The sequence below is a fragment of the Scatophagus argus genome, chromosome 7 (assembly GCF_020382885.2).
Source record: "Scatophagus argus isolate fScaArg1 chromosome 7, fScaArg1.pri, whole genome shotgun sequence".
In the NCBI taxonomy this organism is placed as follows: Eukaryota; Metazoa; Chordata; class Actinopteri; family Scatophagidae; genus Scatophagus; species Scatophagus argus.
The window spans coordinates 19,575,375-19,598,827 of NC_058499.1; the positions used below are offsets into that span (position 1 = coordinate 19,575,375).

At 40.0% G+C, this 23,453-nt stretch overlaps 1 protein-coding gene across 1 annotated transcript in view; it reads right to left on the reverse strand.

Moving 5' to 3' along the window:
• The window catches only part of cdh13 (cadherin 13, H-cadherin (heart)), a 279,497-nt gene that overhangs the window by 27,718 nt on the left and 228,326 nt on the right, over window positions 1–23,453 (reverse strand). Inside the window, exons 11-12 of the mRNA XM_046394809.1 lie at window positions 23,163–23,416; window positions 3,427–3,569 (exon numbers count right to left, since the gene is read on the reverse strand). Of these exons, the coding sequence (XP_046250765.1) occupies window positions 3,427–3,569; window positions 23,163–23,416 (397 nt within the window). The remainder of the gene's footprint in view (window positions 1–3,426; window positions 3,570–23,162; window positions 23,417–23,453) is intronic.

Here is a 23,453-nt window from a genome sequence, read left to right on the forward strand (position 1 = left end):
CCAAATCTGTTTTTCCTCTTGACCTCCTCCTCTTCAGTGTAATGCAGCTATGTATTCATCTGAGGTCTCCACATAAAAATAAGAATGAAGATATAAGAGTCAATCGATATCCTGTTGGTAGTCTACATAGGTGGGTTGTCATACAATCATTGAGCAGATCGCTGTGGGGAAGAAGCAAATTTGTCCTGTCAGTGACAGAGCATGCAGCGAAAGAGGCGAGGCAAGGGTTGCGCCAGTATCAGTATTCAGCTCACATTTCATCCACATGCCCACCACACACACACACACACACAGAAGCACCAATATAAGTAGGTTGTTAAAGGTCTTTGTGCAGGAGTTTTTACGGTTCTCCCTGCTTGTATCCATGTTGATAGCCTCGGAGCAGCATGGACACGTGTCTAATCAATCTCACCTCTTACATGTTAGACAGATACAGTATCGATTACAGTTTCATGATTTTTTTGCGATATTGGTTAGTTTGTCCAGAAGTTTGGTGCAGTTTGAAACATCTGAAGGTTACTAATTAAGTGACTGCCATAAAAATGTATTCAAGGTCCACAAAAAGCTTATAGGTTTTGGTGATCCTACCATTTATATTCCAGCGCCACTAAAAAGTTAACATTTAGGTGCATTGCCATGAAATTTTGTACAGAAATTCCTGATCCCCAGAGGATGCATCCTAACATCTTTGGCAATCCCCTGATTTTTCATCTAGGACCACCAGCAAGTCCAAATTTTTAATTTTCCAATGAAATACTGCAGCTCAACATTTATTGGATGCATTGTGGAAAATATTGTTCAGATATTCTTGGTTTTCAGACAATGTATCTTTCTAACTTTGGTAATTCCCTGATTTTTCTTCAAACATCACCACAATATTGTCTACTGTAATTATGACTAAATGTCAACTATGGATTGCCATGAAATTAGGTATAAGCAGTCATGTCCCCGTCAGGATGAAGTGCCATGACTTTGATGATGAAGACTTTAATAGGGACAAATTTTTAATTTGTCCAAGACTCTGGTACAACTACTTTCTATTGTGTCTACATCAGTTTTGCACTTTGATTTTTGATAAAACAAATGATTTGGAATCTTGGTTTGCATTGCCAGCAACAAATCAAACTTGTTTCCTGTTAGGGTTAGACTCTGTCAGGGTTGTCCCATGTCACCGATTCTGTTCATAATTTTTATGGACAGAATTTCTAGGCGAACACGAGACGACACCCTCCGCCACTTGGCGGTGGCCTTAGGATTCCATCTCTGCTTTTTGCGGATGATGTGGTCCTATTGGCGTCATCGAGCAGTGTCCTCTAATTCGCACTAGGATGGTTTGCACCTGAGTGTGAAGCAGCTGGGACGAAGATCAACACCTGGTTCTCAGGTGTTCTCAGCCGGAAAAGGGTGGATTGCCTGCTCTGGGTTGGAGGAGAGTTGCTGTCCCAAATGGAGGAGAGTAAGTATCTCGGGGTCTTGTTCACGAGTGAGGTTAAAACAGAACAAGAGATTGACAGGCGGATTGGTACAGCATCTGCTGTGATGTGGACGCTGTCTGTCGTGGTGAAGAGAGAGTTGAGCCGGAAGGCAAAGCTTTTAATTTACCGGTCAATCTGCGTTCCAACCCTCACCTATGCTCATGAGCTGTGGGTAGTGACCGAAAGAACAAGATCACAAGAGTTGTTTGGGGCATATCCATCTGGGAGGAGACACCGGGGCAGACCCAGGACACAATGGAGAGATTATATCCCTTGTCTGGCCTGGAAACGCCTGGTATCCCTCCCGGACAAGTTGGTGGAAGTGGCCGGGGAGAGGACAGTCTGGGTTTCCCTGCTGAGGCTGCTGCCCCTGCGACCCGGATATGGATAAATGGAGGAAGTCAAGACGAAACAATTTATAATGTATTAATTAGTGAGTTTTGGATGTGTTGGCTGGCAGTTTGTCATCTTCGCTCAGAGTTCAACTAGATTTTCCTCCTGTCTTTGTGCTAAGTTTAGCTGCTGCTGCTGGTAGTTTCATATTTACTGTACAAACATGTGAATCAATCTTATCATCTAACTCCCGGCAAGAAAATGAATAGGTCTATTTACTAAAATGTTAAACATTTCTTTAAAGCAGATATATTAGTGCTATGATTATCATCTAAAAACCTAAAATATCAAGCTATACAGTACCTTATCTTCTTTCCCTGCCTCCTCTTCTGGCTCCAATTCTGACCTTAACATCGTGTCCTGTCCTCTCATAATCTTCACCATTTCTCTTCTTGTCCATGTATTCCTTACTCACTTCCTTGGCTCTATATCTTTTTCCTGTTATCTCCGATTATGTCTCCTCTTTTCTCTTCTTCCCGTGACCCTTTCACTTCCTCCACCTTCTCTCCCTGCTCCACCATTACTCCTCTTTTGGTGCTCATCTTTCTAAGGCTGCCAAATTCCCCAGCACAACAGTGCAATTCTGCTGCCTACTAATAGAATCTCTCAGTTTCTCTAATGGATCTGTCAGAATCTCCCTGAGCACAGGGGACCAGATAGATTGATAGGGAGAGGGAAGGAGACAGTGGGACAAAGGGATAAAGAGACAGAGAGACACAGGAAGGGAGACGCAAAGAGTAAAAGGAGAGGCTCTCAACGCTTTCATCTGTGCATTGGAAAGTCTCCGAGCAGCAGCTCCACTGACACTGCCAACCAGCGACCATATGGTCTGACAGAAGCAGTGCCACTTAAGGCCATTCCATTGTCACATTGGGATTATGTGGGTTTCACTGTGGTCAGGTGAAACTAACATAGGATTGGTCCTGTTGAAGAATGCTGCACAGACTGGCTTTGTTTCTGTTTTCTCTAAACCTTTGCTTCAGTCATTCTGCACTGACACTAATCACCCAGGCAGAATTCTTTTAATGCAAATGAGGATAAATCTATAGTGGGAAGACTTGTTGGCTTGCTGCCACTGCATAAAGTAGAATCTTTATCACACTAATGCCCTTAAAACACATTTAACATCTTAAATAGGTTATGAAAAGAATTGTTTGAATTGTAATTAAAGTCAACTTTGTATCAATATATTTTGTCGACACCTCTGGTGCTATGGTGGTTTTACACTTTTAAATCAAACAGTGTGATCAGGACTTTGTTCTTCCTTTTTGTCAATTCATTCACCAAAGCTATAGTTGTCCTTACTAACAATGCAGTGGTTTTACCAGACTGTTTTGTTTGTGAAATGGTTGTTTTCTGGAAAATATGTACCAGGCACTAAGTAGGATAATAATTTCAATCCCTTTTAATTACTGTCTATCACTTGTTGGTTGATTTGTCTTAGTGGAAAAGTAGCAAATTAGAGTGAAAACTGTACAGTTTATTTAAAATATGTCTCATTCTTTGTATGTCTAATTATCTTCCAACATTTTCATGCAGCGGGTTATGTGACACTCACCGTTATCTGTGGCGATGAAGACAGCTGTGTATTTATTGTCATGGACATAAGGAGACTCACGGTCCAGCGAGGCCGAAGTGTTGACAGTCCCTCTGACTGGGTTCACACTCAGCCAGCCTGCTGGGTCCCGCAGAACAGCATACCTGAGAGGAAGTAAATAAAATAAGTTAAGAAGTTGTGACCATATAAGCACCAGACATCACTCTATCTTGCAGAAAAGTTGTTTGTTTTTTTTCTTTATTTTTAGGCTCTAGGCATCTCACTGACAGACAGCTCCACAGACAAAACAACAGACAAGACACTCATTTGAATACTCCATATTTGTCCCATATAGCGTATAATTCTTTGAATTTCCCACTCCAACTTTGAAAAACATTCCCATTTAGAAAAGTAATACAACATGATTTTAAGTTTTTAGAACATTCAACATGGAGCATGCAGTTTGCTTCCATAAGTGCAGGAATGCTATTGCTCATGAAAAACAAAGATAGAGGTATCTATAAATCATACATAATACTTTCATTTTGTTCAGATTCAATCCAGATTTCAGATTGCACATGTTGTACAAATGAGCCACAAGACTAGCTAACAACTGCATGAAAAGAAAACAAGTGAGAATAATGTGGAAAGGCTAACAAGTTTCTATACATTTCTTTCATAAGGAAGAGCAACTCTACTGCAAATGAATAAATAGAGTAGGTGAGACCTCTTTATGTCATTAAGTCTAAAAACAAATTGTTTCAGTAATTCATTGTGAGATATAGAAGATGCAACAAAATACATTAAAATAGGACAATAAAATCAAAATAGAAAGCTATAATCAAAACAAGATTCTACACTCATACTGCACAGGCTACTCCACTTATGTATAGATTTGTATTTATATGCAGATTTTATCAATGTTTAAGGGTATTGCATGCCTGCATGTGTATGCATATGTGTGTGTGTGTGTGTGTGTGTGTGTGTGTGTGTGTGTGAGAGAGAGAGAGAGAGAGAGATAAGCTGTGAGAATGCATTAAAAGTTGTTTTCTTACACTGCTCTGCACAAACATGGTAACACTTTATGCATTTTTTGTAAGAATTAAATATTGCACTCTTTAACATGGTGCTATTGGTGTCAATGAAGAATATAATTTTATGGCTGGAAACAGGGTTTGTTTAAGATCCGTTCAGTGAATAAAAGGGACGTTGTGTGGCCCATTACAGATGTGATAAAGGTGTTTAATGAAGGAGAAAATGGTGTGAAAATGGGTCAAGGGTTACTTCCTGTGCTGAGGCTCTGCCCTTGAGCGCATGCATGCATAGGGGACTGGACTATAGCAGCAGCAGTTCCTGAAGGGCTGAGGTCTGAAACGGATGGAGGACCTCTCCAGGAATCTTGTGGGCGAATGGCCAAGCTGACAGCGCCTTGAAAACGAGCCGAAGAGCAGATCACGACCCTGCTAATGTGGCCACTCGGCCGGCCACTGATGGTTAGTGGAAGTGATTGGAAATCGCCTGCATCTGTGTTAGTGTTACAAGTGATTGATTTAGGAGCTCTGGTGCACTACTTTTCAATGTGCACATAAACAAACATGTAGATAGGCCCACTGTAAGCACATACTTACAAGGAAGCTTGTTTGTATAAGTTGTTCTAATATAGTGTCTAATTGTTTGGATCACGGATTACGTGACAAAAAGGCACACACAGCTAGAAGTTTGTCACACAGACACACGTGCACATACACACTCGAAAAGACAGAATTTCTTCACCACACTGCTGCTCTTTGCCAAAGCTCTCAGTAGACAAATTGTCTTTGAAATGGAACTCTTCAACTAACAGAGCACGACAAGCCTTGGAAAATGGCTTTGCAATCAGCCTCTGCTCACACCTTTGCCCTCCTGCTCTCCCTCACCCACAGTCGTGATGCCAGTGATTATTACTCTGACAGGTAGAATATTCAGAATGTTACTGAAAATGTACAGACTTATACAAAAATAATAATTGCTTATGACTGTATCTACCGAAACCTTACCCTCTGCCTGTATGTTCTTATTTTCTTTTTCTTTCTTTCTTTTAGTATTTTGCTGTATGTGGGACGTTTTTGGGAGTCAACGATTCTGGCGATAGATAGCTGATTGCTGAGGCTCATTCAAGGCTCATCAAATACTGACAACTTGGATTGGTGGCTATTTGACAACCTAGTGAGACTCAGCAATCAACTATTTTTCTCCAGAATTGCTTACAGGTGTGTGCACAAAAAGCAACTGATGAATCCTGCATATTATGCCTTTAACCAGCAAAAATGTTTCACTGCAACAAAAGAGGTGCTGCTGCAACGTCAAATGCACTATTAATAATGACATATATCGTTGCACATGTTCTCTTTCTGCATGTGTCTCTTTCTTACACATAGTGCACACATGTGCAGTCGCACAGTAAGCACCCACATGATTAATGAGGCCAGCTACACCAATAAAACCAGAGCCAGGCTCAGATTGTTAACCTGCCTATGTCTCACTCCTCCCATCACTGCACTACCAGACACAAGCTCTGAGCTTTGCATTACATGTTACAAATACGTACTGAATGTATACATTATTATAATTACTACATGATACACGAATACAAAATCTTTCTTAAAAGCATAACACAGCTGATGTACTGTTTTCAGATTCTCAAATGTCAATATTGACAATGGCCTGAAACACCCAGTCACTATAACAATAAATACACAGATTACCAGCAGCTACAGTCTAAAAAACATGCGCAAATGTGTATGTGTGTCATATGTACATTTCAAAATGTTATGCTCCCCTACATTTTTGAGATTGAACTAAAAATCCCTTTGTGATAACCAGGGATTGAATTTTGCCCAACAGACTCATATTTCTCTGTGAAAATGTCACCTAAATGTTGGTATATATCCCACATACACTCATAGTTCACTCTAAAGCTCAAACACAGGGAAAATCTCTCAGACATGTGCGTCATACTGTAGCCAGACATAATGGAGCTATGCAGACTGCTGAGGGAAATATCTGAATATATGATAAATCCGAGTGTATGTTATTTTTCCGCCAGTAGAAGTTCTGAAGAAGTGTAAAGCATCTGTTTGCTTTAGTGCAGGCTCAATGGTAACCACTAAATGAGTCAGATCCACTGTTCCTCCCCTCTGTGAAAACACGGGGACAGTCCATTAAAGCCCTTTAAAGGGCAAATTAGAAAGACATTAAAAAGCCATTAGGAATATTCATATCTGGTTATACGTGGTTATCTCCAAAACCAGAGGAGGCCCAAACAAATCAGTCAACAAACAAGACAGCGCACAAACACAACGATCACACATGTCCTCATTTGGCTCTATACATGCACACACAAAAGCAGGCCAAAAGTAAAACGCATAAGTTGAAGCAAAAGTATTTTGCTTGCACTGTGAAATACCCCTGAACACAGCAGGGTGATTCGTCCAGATTTTTGCTTGAATGGCAGAAAATGCCACGTCGTGAGGCAAACATTGTGACCCCACTTTTAGAGAGAACAGGACTGCACTGCAGAGCTACACCCTCAGGGACTACTCTGAGCTGCTATAGCTGCCATCAGATCCTGGCCTATGCTTGTGTGTGTATGTGTGTGTATGTTTTGGTAAGGGATTGCCCTTAGCTGTAAGACAGCACAGAGGAGTCTGGTTGGGGCTGGTGCATTTCTCTGGCTGTCTATGTGTCTTATTCGAGGGAATTTTTTTTAAAGAAGCCATCCTTTTAGTGCTTATTATAAACAATGGCTAGTTTAAATAGTTTAAATTAAACTTAATTATGATTCAAACTAAAATAATCTGCTTTCAAGATGAAAATAATATAATTTAAGAAAATTGCAGGCGCTTGCTAATTTTTGTTGTTGCAGTTGAAAACATGTAATTCTGCTTAGGGTATGCTATTTCACCAACAGTTAACAAGACAGCTGCTATATGAACCCTCCAAAAGCCTAGCACAAAGTGATGCTTCATAGAACTAAAAGGGTGTCTTATTTAACCAATACATATTAGGGATGTAATTAACTGACTGTGACAGATAATTCAGAAGTTGTTGTCCGAGAGCAAAGCTCCACTGTTACTCGTAAGCATGTGCTGAGACAGCTTAGCTCTTTCTAACTCTGATTTGAGCCTTGCTCCTCAGTTTTCTCAGACAACTCCAAAGATCTGCAAGCAAGAGGGAGAATGTGGCTTGCCACCCACTTACAGTACATTTACAACAAGAGCAAAATGCCAGCACACATTGTGCACATCTGTGTTTTTTTTTTGTGTGTGTGTGTGTCAGTAGAAGTTGTGAGTGGGATACACACAATAAGAGTGGGAAATTCTGAAATTTAGAAAGCAAATAAAAGTGAACTAGTGAATGCAGTAAAGGACAACTCTTTGCATAAATGCTGATTATTGCTCTCATTTGCTTCCTCTTAAGGAAGATGCATTACTGGCACCTTTTCTAAATGGCAGTGGTATACTGTGGTTGCTTGTGCAGTTTCCTCTTTCAAATGCACATAGGTTTGCTGGATCAACACTATGAACTAATGCTGAATGTAGATCTCTAATGGAGCTCAAGTTGGAAAGTGTACTCGTCTAATAGAACTATAAAGTGCTTTTCAATTTGTTTCCCTTGATTCCTATTACACCGTATGCTGGCGGTCGCGCCTCTCCTTCGTACATCACGCATATGTGAATATCCATATTAAAAGGACTGAACAGTTACGGAAAATGGCCACTTGTCACAAATGGGAGTTTCAGTCAAGTACTTTTATTCTTATATAACATATAAAATGCAGTAGAGATGTTGCCAGGCATATTGTACACTAGACTGTCTTCACACAGAAAAATGGCAGTATTGGTCATTGGCTAAAATTCTGAAAAAAACTATATGTAAGTTCATGTTGTCCTGACACGATCCTCTTGTGTTACTGTGAATAAAGGTTTCACATTCTAACTATGAAGGGCAGGGGTAGCATGAGGGGGGAGGTAAAGTGAATGCATGAGGGTACAAAGTGTGGGACCTTGACACAAAACTGCAGTCTGCATTTATTTCCTTTTAAGCAATTTATACTTGTTTTTATTTTCGGCTTTAATGCTTATTGCTTTTAATGTTGTTAATGATTTCTTTGCCTATGTAAAGCACTTTGCATTGTCACTCTGTATGAAATGTGCTATATAAATAAAGCTACCTTGCCTTGCTTTCCCAAGCACTTTCCCAGGCATTTCAGTGATTTACTATTGCACTTTCAAAAAGGTGTAGGACTCAAAAAAAGGTCAAGCTTTAAAAAGCTTACCTCCTCCATACCTCCAGGATGTCATACAGGCTATCTGTTAAAAATCTCAGAATAACCCAGATGACATCACTATGACATCTCCTGGGCTTCTCATACTTAAGAAAGCATCCTCAATAGCTCGAGACTTAATACAACTGTTTTCACAGGATGACTTGTAGTTTACTCCTCATTTCGAGCAAACCGAACTGAAACGTGTAGAATTGATGGACTGTCCTTTTAATCATGATCATTGTCCAAACCTCAAGTAGTTTGAGTGTCAGCTGAGTGAAGCAGTCCTTAACCTAACATGTATTTTTGCACATCACCAAGTATTTGTGCATATTAGACACATCAGTTAGACAACACAGAATACAGTTTTTAGAACAATTACAGACTACACATACACAGATACACACACACACACACACACTCAGAGGCAGGCACCAACTGTCACATCTCTGTCAAACATCCAGAGCCACAGATCAAGTTACGAGTCCACATAAAACTCCCAAACCATATGCTGAATTTTTCCATCTCTCCTTTAAAGCTGAGCTTGTTTTTCTGCTCAGACTGTGTGGAACTCCAGGGGGGGATGATGGATATTCATGCCCCCACCTTCCTCTCTGAATGTGCATCATTATGTTTCACAAAATCATAACAATCTAGGACAACTGGTCAGGTCATGCATACACTGACTTTCAGAGGTAAATCGGTTTAGGTTAGTTGATCATTGGTTCTCAACTTCAGGTTCTGGAGCTCCTCCAGGACGCTGTGAGATCATTTTGGGAGTCGATGAGAGATTTACACAAGGTGAGAATATTTGCAAAGAATAGGCCAGTGCTTATGTACTTATAACTTTTAATCCCTGTATAATCTTTCTTTAATTTCACTTTGCTTTTTTCGACTACTTCCATCATCAAGTTAAATTCCATGAGAGACATTGTTCCTTTAAGAGACAAAGTTCGTTACCCACACGCCTATATCAGCGTGTTGCAGGCATCGGTTCATTTTTCAGGGGGTTGTGAGATATTCAAAGGTATATAGAGGAACCAGAAAGGCAGGACGTCTGACTGCTGTTTCGCTGATTAAAATGCTCAGCAGTAAGGAGGCGATAGTGCTGCATAATGAGACAAAGATCAGAGTCAAACAACAGTGCAACATGTGAGTCCCAGGTGCTTCGATGAGGCTTTAAAGCATAATGATTTGAGCAGTCTGAGGCAAAGGGAAATGCATCTAATTTGAACATCTAAATGGCTATAAGTACACATATATAGAGGGGAAGGTCCTACAGTATATTACTGCTCTGTTTGGTGACTTGATAAGCTAACCACTTCCTAAGCTTATGAAACTCTATTGTGAATGTGAATTCAGTTTATTCAAAATCTGTTTTCTCTTACTTATAACCCCTTTACAGACACACACCATCAACACCGCACAAGCACTAAGCCTTGCTATTCGAAGTGTCAATGTTTCGCATTTTAAGTGTTCTGCAGCGCACTGCAACTTAGACGAGTGAACACTCTTACACCTGGGTGGCAATGACAGCATATTACCTGAAAATCTATTATGCATTTCTCTCACTACCCACTTTTTATCCCCGTGTTTCTCTGAGTTTCTCTCTTATTCTTTCTGTCCTCACTCATTCTTGGCTCTTACTTTATCTTGCTGTCTTTATCTGTCTCTATCACTTTCTTCTCTCCCTCCTGCCAGCAAGATCTTTCAGTGATTACAGTCTAACTCTAACTGAGAGAAAGGAGATGGCGCAGAGCCAATGCTAATAGTGTGCTTCTAACTGAGGGCTGCTGAGTGTGTGTAAGCATTAGATATGAGCACATCAATCAAGAAATGCGCAGTAAAAGTACAGGGCTTGTGTCAGCTTGAGTTTGGACACAACAAGTATACACTTCATCCAAATTCACAGCTAGTAAAGTGAGAGGGGGAGAAAAGTGAAAGGGAGGGGGCAGAGCAAAGAGAGTGAGATAAGGATTGGGGTTGAGAATAGAGATAAGACAGTAATGCATGAGACTGGAACTGTGAATAAGTGTATAATGAAAACCAATTCTCTCCCCTCTTCATCCCGACACCTCCCCAGCTCTACTTGCCTTTATTTCAGCTCTGGTGGCAAACCAGTACCCACCCAACATACACAAATATAAGTAACCACTGGATTTCACTTGTACACATGCCACTGAGCTAAAGCAAGGTATTTACTGTAACATCAGTTAGGGGGCAAACACATTTGCACTAATAAACTTTGAGGCATACTGGAAATTTTATTGTGCTTGAGAAATAAACAACTCCTTTTGGGATTACCCACAAAGAAAACAGTCAGCTGCTTTGGACTGGATTTCAACTTTAAACTTAGCTGAGCTGCCCAGTTTTTGGCCCACTACTGCTCCAAGCCATGTGGAAAAATTACCCATGTCACACCTGTTCATATTTCTGCTCTGTATCAGCACAGTGCAGCAGGTCTATCCAGGGGAAATAAATGTGACAGCGTTGAGAAAGGGGAAAGCAAACGCTGGCACATGTCGCATCAATCATCTGTCAGAGAGATTCAGTCGAGGTCTGTCTTTGTGTGAGTGCTAGTGAGCCTAGTATGTGAAATCAGAAAAAGGTGTTAAAGAAAGCATGAAGGAGAATGTGTGAAGGCATTTCAAACAAGGTTTGTACAGTGATGTATGTGCATACTTTGTGCGTGATTAGGCTTTTAAAAAGGCTAAGTAGTTCAACTGGCAGACATGCAAAAGTGTCACAGCAGGTCTTCAGAAGAAATGCAGTAAGTGCACCAGGTGTTATTTGTGTGAATTAAAGGAAAGAAATGTGAAAAACTGAGGAAAAGCACTCAGTGGAGAGACAGATGCTTAGAGAGAGAAATGAACTTGTCTCAATCTGAAGTGACAGGAGCTACTGCTGTTATTTATTTTCCTTTCCCTGCGATGTCCACTTCACATGACTCCATGAATGTGAGCACGAGAGAGAACTGTCTCTTTGCACTGCCTGTCTTCTCTTTGCAGTTACTGGTCCAATGTCCCATCTTAGCTTAAATCAGATCTGGCCAAGAGAGCGCCTGACTATGGACTCAGCCTACATTTGATTTACCTTTCATACAACTCAAAAAGCCTCAAAGGCTCTCTTCCCTCTTCTTTGTCGGCTGACTATTGTTTCTCTTTCCCAGGTAAAGTCTAGAAGAGGCTCTCTGCCAACTCCATTCAATAACAGCAGACGCTGTACTGACTACACTGAACAAAGACCCACTGTGTCGACTTTACAGCAACAGAGAAGCAGGCGCTGGTGGGCTGAAAATCAGAGATGAAAATGAAAGGTTTAACTTGTCACTATTTGGCAGGAACAGAGAGAAGTATGCAAGGACGCTCCTTTGGTACATGAATGTACAGAGAAGGCAAACCAGCAAAATGCAGGATCTGCACACACACCGATTAACACCAGAGTGTCATCCTCACTGAGTGTGACGTTATTTTCATAAATTAGCAAGCTTGAGTAACACAACACTGAACAAAAAAGTTATTATCATAATAAGGTGCAAAATAGCACCTCTTTGCATTGGTTGAAAACCATAACCCTGTAATTAACAGGAAGAAAAGCAATTTAGTCCTGCTCCACAGCACAGCATCCCTCTCTCCCTTTTCCTCTTGGCATCTTTCAGGATTGTTTTAATTATTTCCTGGCATACTGGCTGTATGACTAAAGCACCAACTCTTTGTCTCTGTCTCACTTACTCACTGACTGTTCCCTGCTGTACCACAAGCTTGGCATGTCTGCTATAAGTGAGAAATAAATCTAAACATCTGATTAGCCTGTGATCAGCCCCTACACATCAAAGAAGAACAGAGGAAAGAGACAGAGGAAAATAAAGAAGACTCTATGACTCATTCTGTTTTGCTCTGAAGGATGACATTAAATTTTCTCTAAAAGAGCCCATCTTCTGCATTCAAATGATGTAATTCTTCCTAAAAAGGTAGTTTTGGGTTGTTGAGGCTTCATCTGAGCTGCTAACCCAGAATGTCAGTATTTGAAAACCTCCCAACGATTCTGAACAGTCACCTACCATTCTTTAAAAATGCTCACCCCACCTTTAAATGATATTATTAAAATTCACATTTTACATTACATACATTTTCTGTATACAGGTTTCCGATGACAAAGATCAAGGTTTGAAAACCATTTTAATTTTTCATTCTGACAGTTGATTTTGCTATTACACTTTAAATTTCTGCTGCTTCCCTTGTTTGTTTGAGCATTACACCTGAGGCACAGCAAAGAGAAAAGAAGGAGGTATGGCTCTGTCCTGGGAGAGCACACTTCCCTGGCCTTCAGTGTGCAGATGTGGATTGGCTAAAGCAGGGAGAGCAGCAGCAGCAAAGACCCCTATAGAGTACAGAACAGAGCAGGCATCATTGAAGACAGGAATGACATTGATTTAGTCAGACACAGTATAAAAAAGGAGGAGCTGAGGTGGAAGTGGGCTGTAAAATGACTAGCAGAGGAAGCAGTAAGGGTAAGCAGTCCAAAGCAGCTTAAACAGAGCGCCTGGTTTGATATCTGCCAATTGAATGTGTGGTTGTGAAGTTGGCTGAGCTGTCAGCTGATGTAGCTGGGATCGTGAGTTGAGCATGCTGTGGCTTGAACTAGTGCTATGCTTCAATAGCAAAAAAATAGCAAAAAATAAAAAATAACATGTAAAAGTCACCACAGACAGTGGTGACTTTTACCACCACAGACGGAAAATTTTAATTTATCCTGGGATGACTGCCTGAAATGGCATTCTGTGACCTCGTCTGACAAGAGACTAATGGATGTTCACTCGAATGACAAGATTCCACTTGTCAGATTTAACTAATTATTATCAAAATTAAAAGTAGAACGGAAATATTTTTATTCACAAAATAATATATTTAAAAAATGTATTGGTCTTGCACTGAAAAGTCCCCCCTCCCCAGTTTTTTTGCAAAATAAGGAAAGAGTTTAATTAAGTGTCTGTTTACAGGTCAGTGTTGTTTTATGGTGATGTGATGGACCAGCAGTTCATGGACCAGCCTGAGCAACAGGCCCCACAAAGACTTCATATCCTGCTGATTACAGGAGACTGATTATCTGTTGAAGTTATTAAACCAGCATATACTGTGTGGCTTAAAAGTTTGTGAACTCTTTAGCGTTTTCTATATTTCTACATAAAAACAATTCAAAACATCACCAAATTTTCACAGAAGTCCTGAAAGTAGACACAGAGAATACAGAAATATTGTACTTGTGCATTTATTTATTCATGAAAATGATCCAATATTACATATCTGTCAGTTGCAAAAGTGTGTGATTTTCTTGGATTAGCAGTACATTTGAAGGCCAAATTAGAGATCATCTGTTCAAAGGTGTGTCCAGTCAATGGGATGAGACTCAGGTGTCATTCGGTGCCCTGTTTTATTTTTATTAAAAAAAGCGTATGATGGCAGGGACAAAGGAGCCATCATCCATCATTGATGGAACAATCAATTATGAATTCTAAAAGCGAATTCTAGAGGAATCCAAGTGAAATGTTGTGGAAGGACCTAAAACAAGCGGTTCATATGAGGAAACCCACCAACATCTCTGAACTGAAGCGGTTCTGTACTGAGAAATGGGCTAAAATTCTGCAAGCAGTTGAGGACAACTGAACAGCAGTTACTGGAAACAGTTGCTGTTAATGCTGCAGAAGGGGTCACAAGAGATACTGAAGAAAAATTCACACACTTTTGCAACTCACAGATATGTACTAATGGTTCATTTTAAAAAGTATAATACTTCTGTCTCATTTGTTTGATTGGATTCTCTTCGTGGCGGCACGGTGGTGCAGTGGTTAGCACTGTCACCTAATAGCAAGAGGGTTCCAGGTTCGAATCCCGGTCTGGGCCCTTCTATGTGGAGTTTGCATGTTCTCCCTGTGCCTGCGTGGATTTTCTCCGGGTACTCCGGCTTCCTCCCACAATACCAAAAACATGCACATTAGGTTAATTGGCATGTGAGAGTGAGAGTGTGTGGTTGTCTTTGTGTGTCGGCCCTGTGATTGACTGGCGATCAGTCCAGGGTGAACCCCGCCTCTCGCCCGTAGTCAGCTGGGATAGGCTCCAGCTCCCCCGCGACCCTGACGGATAAGTGATATAGAAAATGGATGGATGGGTTCTCTTCGTCTACTTTCAGGACTTGTGTGAAAGTTTGCTGATGTTTTGAATCATTTTTTATGTAGAAATTTAGAAAATTCTAGAAAAAGTGAGCAAACATGGTTCAGTTTACATTCACGTTCGGTGTAGATAAGTTGCCTTAAAGTAAAGGGTTAGCTGGAGGAACAAACAGGCACATATTTAATTTCTATAAACTAAATATTAAAATAGGCTACACCTTATTTATTTACATAAACTCACAGAAAAGGAAAAAAGGAATCTTTTTTTTATCATATTGTTTGTGGCCCAGCGGAAGATTCATCTCCAAATGTGAGTAATTGCACTGCGTGAAAGATAATACAAAAAAAAAGGAAAAAAGAATGAAATGAAGTATTGGTATCTGACACTGGTTAAACAAAGTTTGTCTTTGATATGAGGATTTCATTTGAGCTACAAAGGATAATCTGATGTAAACTGTCATGAGCATGGTGGTTGTGGACAGATTGCTCTCGATGTGTGAGGCTCTGTTATGATAGATAAATGCCACATACCTATTTCTGTTGATATATATTTTTTGTTTTAGCCACAAAAGTTAACTTGTTAAATGTATGACTGATGTAGTTACTGGGTGTGCTGTTTTGGGTTTGAATCGTTAATATTTATAGTGATAAGCTTAGAAAAAGCAAGAGGATGAGAGAGGGAGAGAAAGACAAAAGGAGACAGAGTGGTTGCAAGTGAAATTAGTCATATGCAACTTCTTTGTGCCAGACTTCTCTGTGAGCATGGACAATTTGAACTTTAGTTTAACTTTTGGAACAAAAGTTCAGCAACAGCATTATTTATTTCCTCTTTACTGTTGTGTTTCATTCACATTACCTTGTACTTTCTGCACTTTGCACGAGCCAGAATATTTAGGTGGCTCGGCATCTCCAGACTGGACACACTTGCATGGTGGTGTCAGCCAATCAAACTTCATTAATGACAATCTACCTGTATTATTAAAAGCTCCTCACTGGCTCCATCCCAACATTTTATCCTCCGCAGTATGCTGTCTTGATTTGTTTGGTTGTCATCTCATGTCTCGCATCCTCCATATGCCTCTATTTCTTCTCCTTGTTATCGTAGGCAGACAGAGACCATTTCAGTCAGATCTGAAGGGTGACCCCTCACGGGTCACCTTTGCTGCAATCCACACCTCTCTCCTTCACACACACTCTGTCATCCTCACAGTCTGTCTGTCGACCTGTCTCACTCTCCTCTCTCTCTTCCCTCATCTATTCCTTTACCACAGCTCCTCAAAGCTGCCTGGCTGTTTTCATGGCTGACATTCCAGCTCCCCATCATTCTTCTTTTAACTCCCATCCCTTTTGACTTGAACGACCAGATAGAGAGAGAGAGAGAGAGAGAGAGAGAGAGAAAGAGAAAGAGAGAGAGTAGACAGGTAACTGCTGAATAATGGATGACCTAACAGTCTGATATTCCCTCTATTTTCAAATGCAAGCAGAAGAAAATAGCTTAAATGTATTTCCGAGGAGATGTAGTAGCAGAGAGGCGGCTGAAGCCTAGGCACCTAAGCATTGGCTAAACTGGGACTTAAAGTGGAATGTGAATACTTTAAGAGTCACAATGGACATGTTTTTATTTTGCTAGTTTTTGTGTCCTTCGAACTTTTCTTTATTCTTCTGTTTTATCTGTCTGCAGCCTCTCCACACAGTGGAAATCTTTGAAGACATCTGCTTTATTTTAACCTGTTGTCTGGTTTCATTGCAAAAGCACGTATTATTGAGTGAGGGAAAAAAACACTAACCACACATCCACTAGACCAAAAAGAATATCAAGAAAACAAATAAAAGCCCATTTTCTTGTCTCTCCAATGTTTGCACCAGCTCACCACAAATGTTATCCTCCATTCCATGGTTCACTTCTGCACACTGTGTTCAAACAGCCGTGAGTGCAATTAAGGTCCTTTACTGTCCGTTGAAAACACAGTCTCCTTTTCCCATCAAGTATCAATTACTTCAGTGTAAATAGTTATTCGACAACTGATGAGAGTCCTGTCACTGGAAATGAGACCTAATTAAATTAGCCAACTTTCTTAATGACACTTTAGATTATTTGCTCCCCTCTTCACAGCTTGCCAGACTGGCTCAGGAGCAGCATGAAGAGTCAAGTTGAAGGCTTGAAAAAATATCAAAGTAAACTTTCTTGGTGAACTTTCTTCTAAATTTCAAGGGTAGAATTACACCCTGAAGTGCTATATATTTCCTCAATGTCAAGCTCCCACGCGTCAAGCAAAACACTTCTGTAGTCAGTGGTTTACCAGAGATAAACTTTGTCAAAAGTAAGTCCAACTCTCTCCATGTCCCATCCACTCACGAAACAGGCACACATTTAATTTCTGTCATTCTTTCTGTCTGATTTTTCTCCAGCACTCTCATAAAGCCATTCTGCTTAACTAAAACCTTTAACTAGTCAAGAGAGCTGAAAAACTTTCTCAGGAGAAATATGAAACAAATCCCACCCAGAGTCTAATAGTTTGGCCTAAATGCTTCACAGGATTAAAACGAATCATATTTGTTGTAATTACATACGGTTATGAGGGAGAATGAGAGAATGGACTGTCCGAGCTCAGTTTGACTGAAAGTGCTGCATGTAGTGATCCACGAGGAAATAGCTTCATTGTTTTTAATCATTTTATTCACGACTGCGCCAAAAAAGTATATTAAAATCATTTTGCCCTAAGCATTGTTTTAATTCATTAATAATTTAACATAAAAAAAAATCTATTAACAGTTGCATCATGGGATTTATGCGAAGAGTAGATGGTGTGTTAGATTTAATCACATCTCGTCCAAGAAATCTTTTGCCTCACATTATGAAATTAGAGAACAACGGGCTACCTCACAATTCACTGGCAACTGAAAGACCATTTGCGGATCATCAGAGTGTATTTCAAAGTGTTTGTGGTCAAAGTGTAACAGATTTCATTTATTTATTTGGTGAAATGTTACACTCTGACATGTAAATAACCTACATTTTCATGGTTCTGTATTAAAAAAGGTAAAGGAAAGCTGTCTAATAACCTGGATAATGAGATAGCCCTGATTAACCCTGCTGCGTTCTGCTTGGCTCTGGGCTAGACACCAGGCTAATGAGAAGCTACACACTGAAGTATGTTCATATACTCACTACAGCTTTTAAAGCATATTCCTGCACTCTGGGAGCATTAACAGTTCCATTTAATGCTTCTGAATTGTTCATATTCCTTAATGCACAGGTGCGTTTCCATCATCATCATCCTCAGTATCTGATGATACTATCATTCTGACCTTTCATGCAAGAGTATGCAAAAAACCAAATCTCTGACGGATGCAACCAGAAGACAGATGATAAACATGCTGCTGAGATGACAGAAATTATTATGGTATGACAGTATTATTATTGGATTTTAATCATGATGTTCAATGCCAATTGAGTGACAGTCATCACTGAATTTATACATCAGGACATCTCCGCCTAAAAGTGTAAGAGTGATGTATGCACAGGGGATAGTTGCTCTGTTTCCATATCTGTAAGACCCATATTCACAACATGAATATGTAAGTAAAAGGGCCCTTGCAACATTAAACACATAATTGCCCTCAGAAATGTTGATGGCATAGTCAGTCTGGATGTATTTAATTACACAGGAACATTACTACGATCCAGAGTGTGGTTCGGGATACCTTGCAGAGATAGAATTGGCTCAGTTAACAAATCCCTCAAAAGTAAGTTTACTTATTAGTTACATATGATATTGATGGAATTTGTAGGCAGGAGTCAATAAAATTGTCATGCCTGGTGTTTTTGGTTATGCTTTGTTTTTGATTTTTTGAGTCCATGTGTCATGTTCCATGTGTGTCTTGTGTTTCCATGTATTATGTTCAAGGTTTTTGTCATGTCCTGTTTTATTTTGAAAAGTGTCACTTCCCCTGTGAAGACGCACTGACAACGGTGACTGAGAAGACAAGGACTAAATAGACAAGACAACAAGACACAGGTGACACACATCAGGAGGGAGAAAGCAATCAGGAAAACTAAAAGCAAAGCTACACGAAAACAGGGCACACAGGGGAAGTGACACTTTTCAAAATAAAACAGGACATGACAAAAACCTTGAACATAATACATGGAAACAAAAGACACACATGGAACATGACACATGGACTCAAAAAATCAAAAACAAAGCATAACCAAAAACACCAGGCATGACAAAAATTGTGTTTTTTCTTAAGTTGGTGGGCCAGGCCATGGTCGATCCAGACCTTTCACTGCTGACACAGTGTTATCAGGTTAGCATGTGGAAGCTGTTGTTGTGAGAGAGACACTCTGCTGATGAAGACACTATCCATGAGAAGATGAAAGCTACCTTCACTTATTGTCAGTCAATGGTCAATGATGAAAAGAAAGCAGCAGATGTCTTCTCAGTCTTCCCACACTAGGACTGATAAGACATCTTCATTTGCTGAATCATTGAAATACTGCATGCAGTGTCACTCATCACTCCCTTCTATGTACTGCATTTTTGCATTACAGATATAACAAGATTTCAGACTCCTGTTTGGTGAGGCCACTGCCAACAAATTCTTGGAGAGGTGGCCCACCAATCTCAAAGCAACAGTTGTAAGGATACACCCTGGACTCGTCGGTTAATTGTGCCAATTTAATGTATTTATGGCATAATGTTAAACTGATGTTTGTTGGTCTGTAGGCTGGGACAGTGACATCTGCTATCTTGCTGCTGCTACATCTGCTACCAACATCTGAGCAAGGACGAAAGAGACCAGGAAAGATGTCTGCAACTCAAGCTGTCGATAACCTCATCAAATTCCTAAAGGTATGTTAAAAAGTTGTTTAAAAATACTTTCCATCACCCCCATTTCATGCACAGTGAGGTGATCTGATCTTTTGTAAGAAGTTGGTCACTAAATACTGCTGTTGAATGTGTTGTTGTAGACTGGAACCAGCAGTCAGCCCTTGAAGGAGCAGCTTGACTTTTAAGGAAATAAACTTATGTGATTTTCTCAAGATGAAAATCAAAACCGCTCTCAAATCCATTCTTATGTCTTTTTAACTGTGGCCATCATATAAAATCACACCTGACCATTTTCTAGTGGGCTGTAGGAGCTGCAGAACACAATCATTAAAGAAAATGTGTGTATGGATTAAAATAAACAAAAACTATTCACGTATTCATGTGTCAACACAACATAGTGCTGCCATATTCCCTTCAAGCTTGAACCAATCCTTCTTGTATCAATATCCCCTTCCATACGGTGAGTGTCACTCACAAATAGGTCAACATTACAGAAGATAGAGATGCTCTAACTTCTGACAGTTCTGACAGTTTATATTGTGGTGCATTTGTAAGTGTATCTCATCATTTTTGTATGTGAAAACTTAGAATCAGGTCAGCAGCTGATTAATGTCACATGCATTTCTGTGGAACATATGATGAACCACCTCTTGGAAGTTTAGCCAATGCCAATCTGGCATTGGCTAAACTTCCACCTATAATAACGAATTTAGTTGCAGTGGCATAGAAAATATTTTATACTCATTTCCCAGTGGAATTTTAGTCCTGTCTGAATGGAGCTGAGCTGCTGTCCAGAAATGTCACACATGGCAGATTCGCAAAGGTTTGAGAACACAGATGACGGCTGCAATTATTATAAATCACAGAGGAGCCCGTGTTACAATAGCCCTGTGAAAGTAGGGCTTAGCTGCTCAGTGTAATGCAAATCTTTCAAAAAATTTAATTGCTTAACCAACTTTAACAGCTGGCTACTTTATGTCCCCTTGTTTCTCCACTTGCTGTCTTCTTGTCAAAAAGTGCACAGACCATACAATTATGTTAAATGTAAGGTATGCAGGGTTAGGCCTGCTTACGTGCATTATTTCTCCCAATGACAACATACTGGCTCCTAAGTTAATGCTGAATTAATGCATTCCTCACAAATACAGAGTAGTTTTATGTGTGCGTTACTGACTCTGACCAGTGACACCGATTGTGTTTCATGTCAAATGCATTTGACCTACACATCCCAGGGGGCAGACACACACACACACACACACACACAAACCTGCACAGTAATGCAGAGACAGACAGGGAAGGAGAGAGGAAGGTAAACAGATATACTCTCTTTTTGCTGTTTCATTCTGTGCACGCTCACTCCCGGTTTCCACTTCTCCAGCTGTCTATCTTTCACTATGTCCTCAACCTGTTTGCAGGTCACAGTCATGACATTTCAAAGTCACAGTTACTGGCAAAATGTTTGAGGATGAGATGACAACAAACACAGGCGGCATGAAATAGATACAGAAAATATATGCCGAAGATGAGAGAAGTAGAGCAGGAAGGATAAGGTTAGAAATATGCAGATATATGACCTGGAAGATCAGTCAAAGATGCAAGAAGATGTCAAAAACACAGGGACAACCTTGGTTATAGACAGATGAAATACCACCGAAATCTTTAGAGAAGACTTTCAAGTGATCAGCATGGATCAAAAATTGAAATGCAAAGATCAAAATTGTGTATGATTAAAAAAAAAAACAAAAACAAAAAAAAAAACATGCAGCAAGCTCCTCTACCTAAGATTTAGAAATTATTTCTGTTCTGCTTATGTTTACTGATTTAGGTGATATCAACTGATTCCTAAAATTTTATCATGGGGTGCAAACGATCTAAGGTCCCTGATTTTTTTGTTTCTTTTTTCTTTTTTTTAGCCATGCTTGTGGCATGATGCTAAGGAGGATAGGAGGCTGGTCAATCCAACCAGCAATTCAGCGTAACGTGAATCTACAACTGTTGGATGGATTGTCATGATATTAATAACTAACTGATGACATTAATGAAAAACTAATGACACCTCAATCAGTTGTAGTTTTGTAACCTTTGCACCGGTGCTAATTAGCAAAGGTTAGCATGATAACATGTTAAACTAAGACTGTGAACATCCTGAACCTCATACCTGTTTAACATGAACAGCTTAGCATGGTCACTCTGTACATGTTAGTGTTAGCATTTAGTGCAGAACACCTCTTCTTTCATTTTTCTTCCATATCTGTTCGCTTTTGTTTGATTTTAAATCAGATTTTGATCATTGAAGATGTTAATACATTAGATATGAAACATAATTTTACATGGAATGCTCTAAAGAGTGAAAAACTGTTATTTAAGTAACCCAGTAGCATGCTGCTATTACTGAGTGAAATATGTGTTCAGGGACCAGTTTTTGCTGTCATTTTGGAATGATATGGTCATCTCAGACTGGTGATCTCAGACCAGCACCGATGAAAGCTTTATGGAGATAGGTCATTCAGTGGAACAACTCCACGTTATGTTGCATTTGATACTGACACAGTGACTTCGTTTTACAGCACATAAAGCCTCAATAATATTAAGCAGTTCACCCACGATCTGGTGAGTTTTATTTCTTAGAGCCATTATTATCCCCATGTGTTTACTTAACACTATTTTACATGATATATAACTCCAAGGAAGTAGAAAAAGCGCAATCTAAATGGAGTATAAATGAGGCCTGAAACCCAATAAATGCAGTGATGAGTTCTGAGATCTTGTAAAAGGAAGAGCAGTACATTATGGAGCTCCCTCTGGCAGCAAGAGCAATAATTTTTATTGTAGCACATAGTGAACTAATAGCCTTCCTGTTATGATGATGGTAATATTTGACGAAGGGCTTTTTCTGTAACAGAGTTAAAATTAATGAGCTGCCCCGTGACTTTTCAGTTGACTGGGGTAAATGGCTTGACCTGTGCCAGTATATTGTAGATTGTCTGGGCAGCATCCTTTGTCTGTTTATACAACACAGACAGCTAAAGTGGCCTAACAGGGAAAGAGACAGAGGAGACAGGGGGATGGAGGAGATATGAATCAGATGAGAAGGATAAAAAGATGAAGTGATGAAGGCACAAAAACTCTTGGGAGAGGTGAGAAGGTGTCCTTATATGAAAGAAAATTTCAAGTGCCGCTCAAACAGTTCCATTAGCAAACAATATTTGATCATGTTGCTAAACTGAACAGAGTGAAGGTAAGTGAACAGAATACAAGAAAGCTCATTACTGACAATACTGGGCTGCAAGCTACAGCGTGTTATAGTGAATCACACAAACAAGCTCTATCCCATTCTTTGCATCTTCTCATTTTCTTATACACAAGACATGCCAAGTTTTGCACCTCAACTTCAATCACTCTCACTTTGACTTTGTCCCTTTACCCTGTGATTATACCCAGAGCTCCTTACCTGACACTCTGCATCTGTAATATGTCTGGATCTGTCGCGTTGAGTGAGGCCACAAAACTGCCCACTGGAATGTTTTCCATCCTGATGACAGTCAGAGGGTCGGGAAAGAAGACGGGGCCCTCATTGATGTCCAAGACTGTGACGTGGACAGTGGCCGTGGAGCTTGGTCCATAGCCAACATGAGAAACCAGAGGATCTTCGTTTTCTACTTTGATGAGTAGGGTGTGGAAAGCCGTGGCCTCGTAGTCCAGAGGCTGAATGGGGAAAATGATGAAGGTTAGGAAAGGGTGA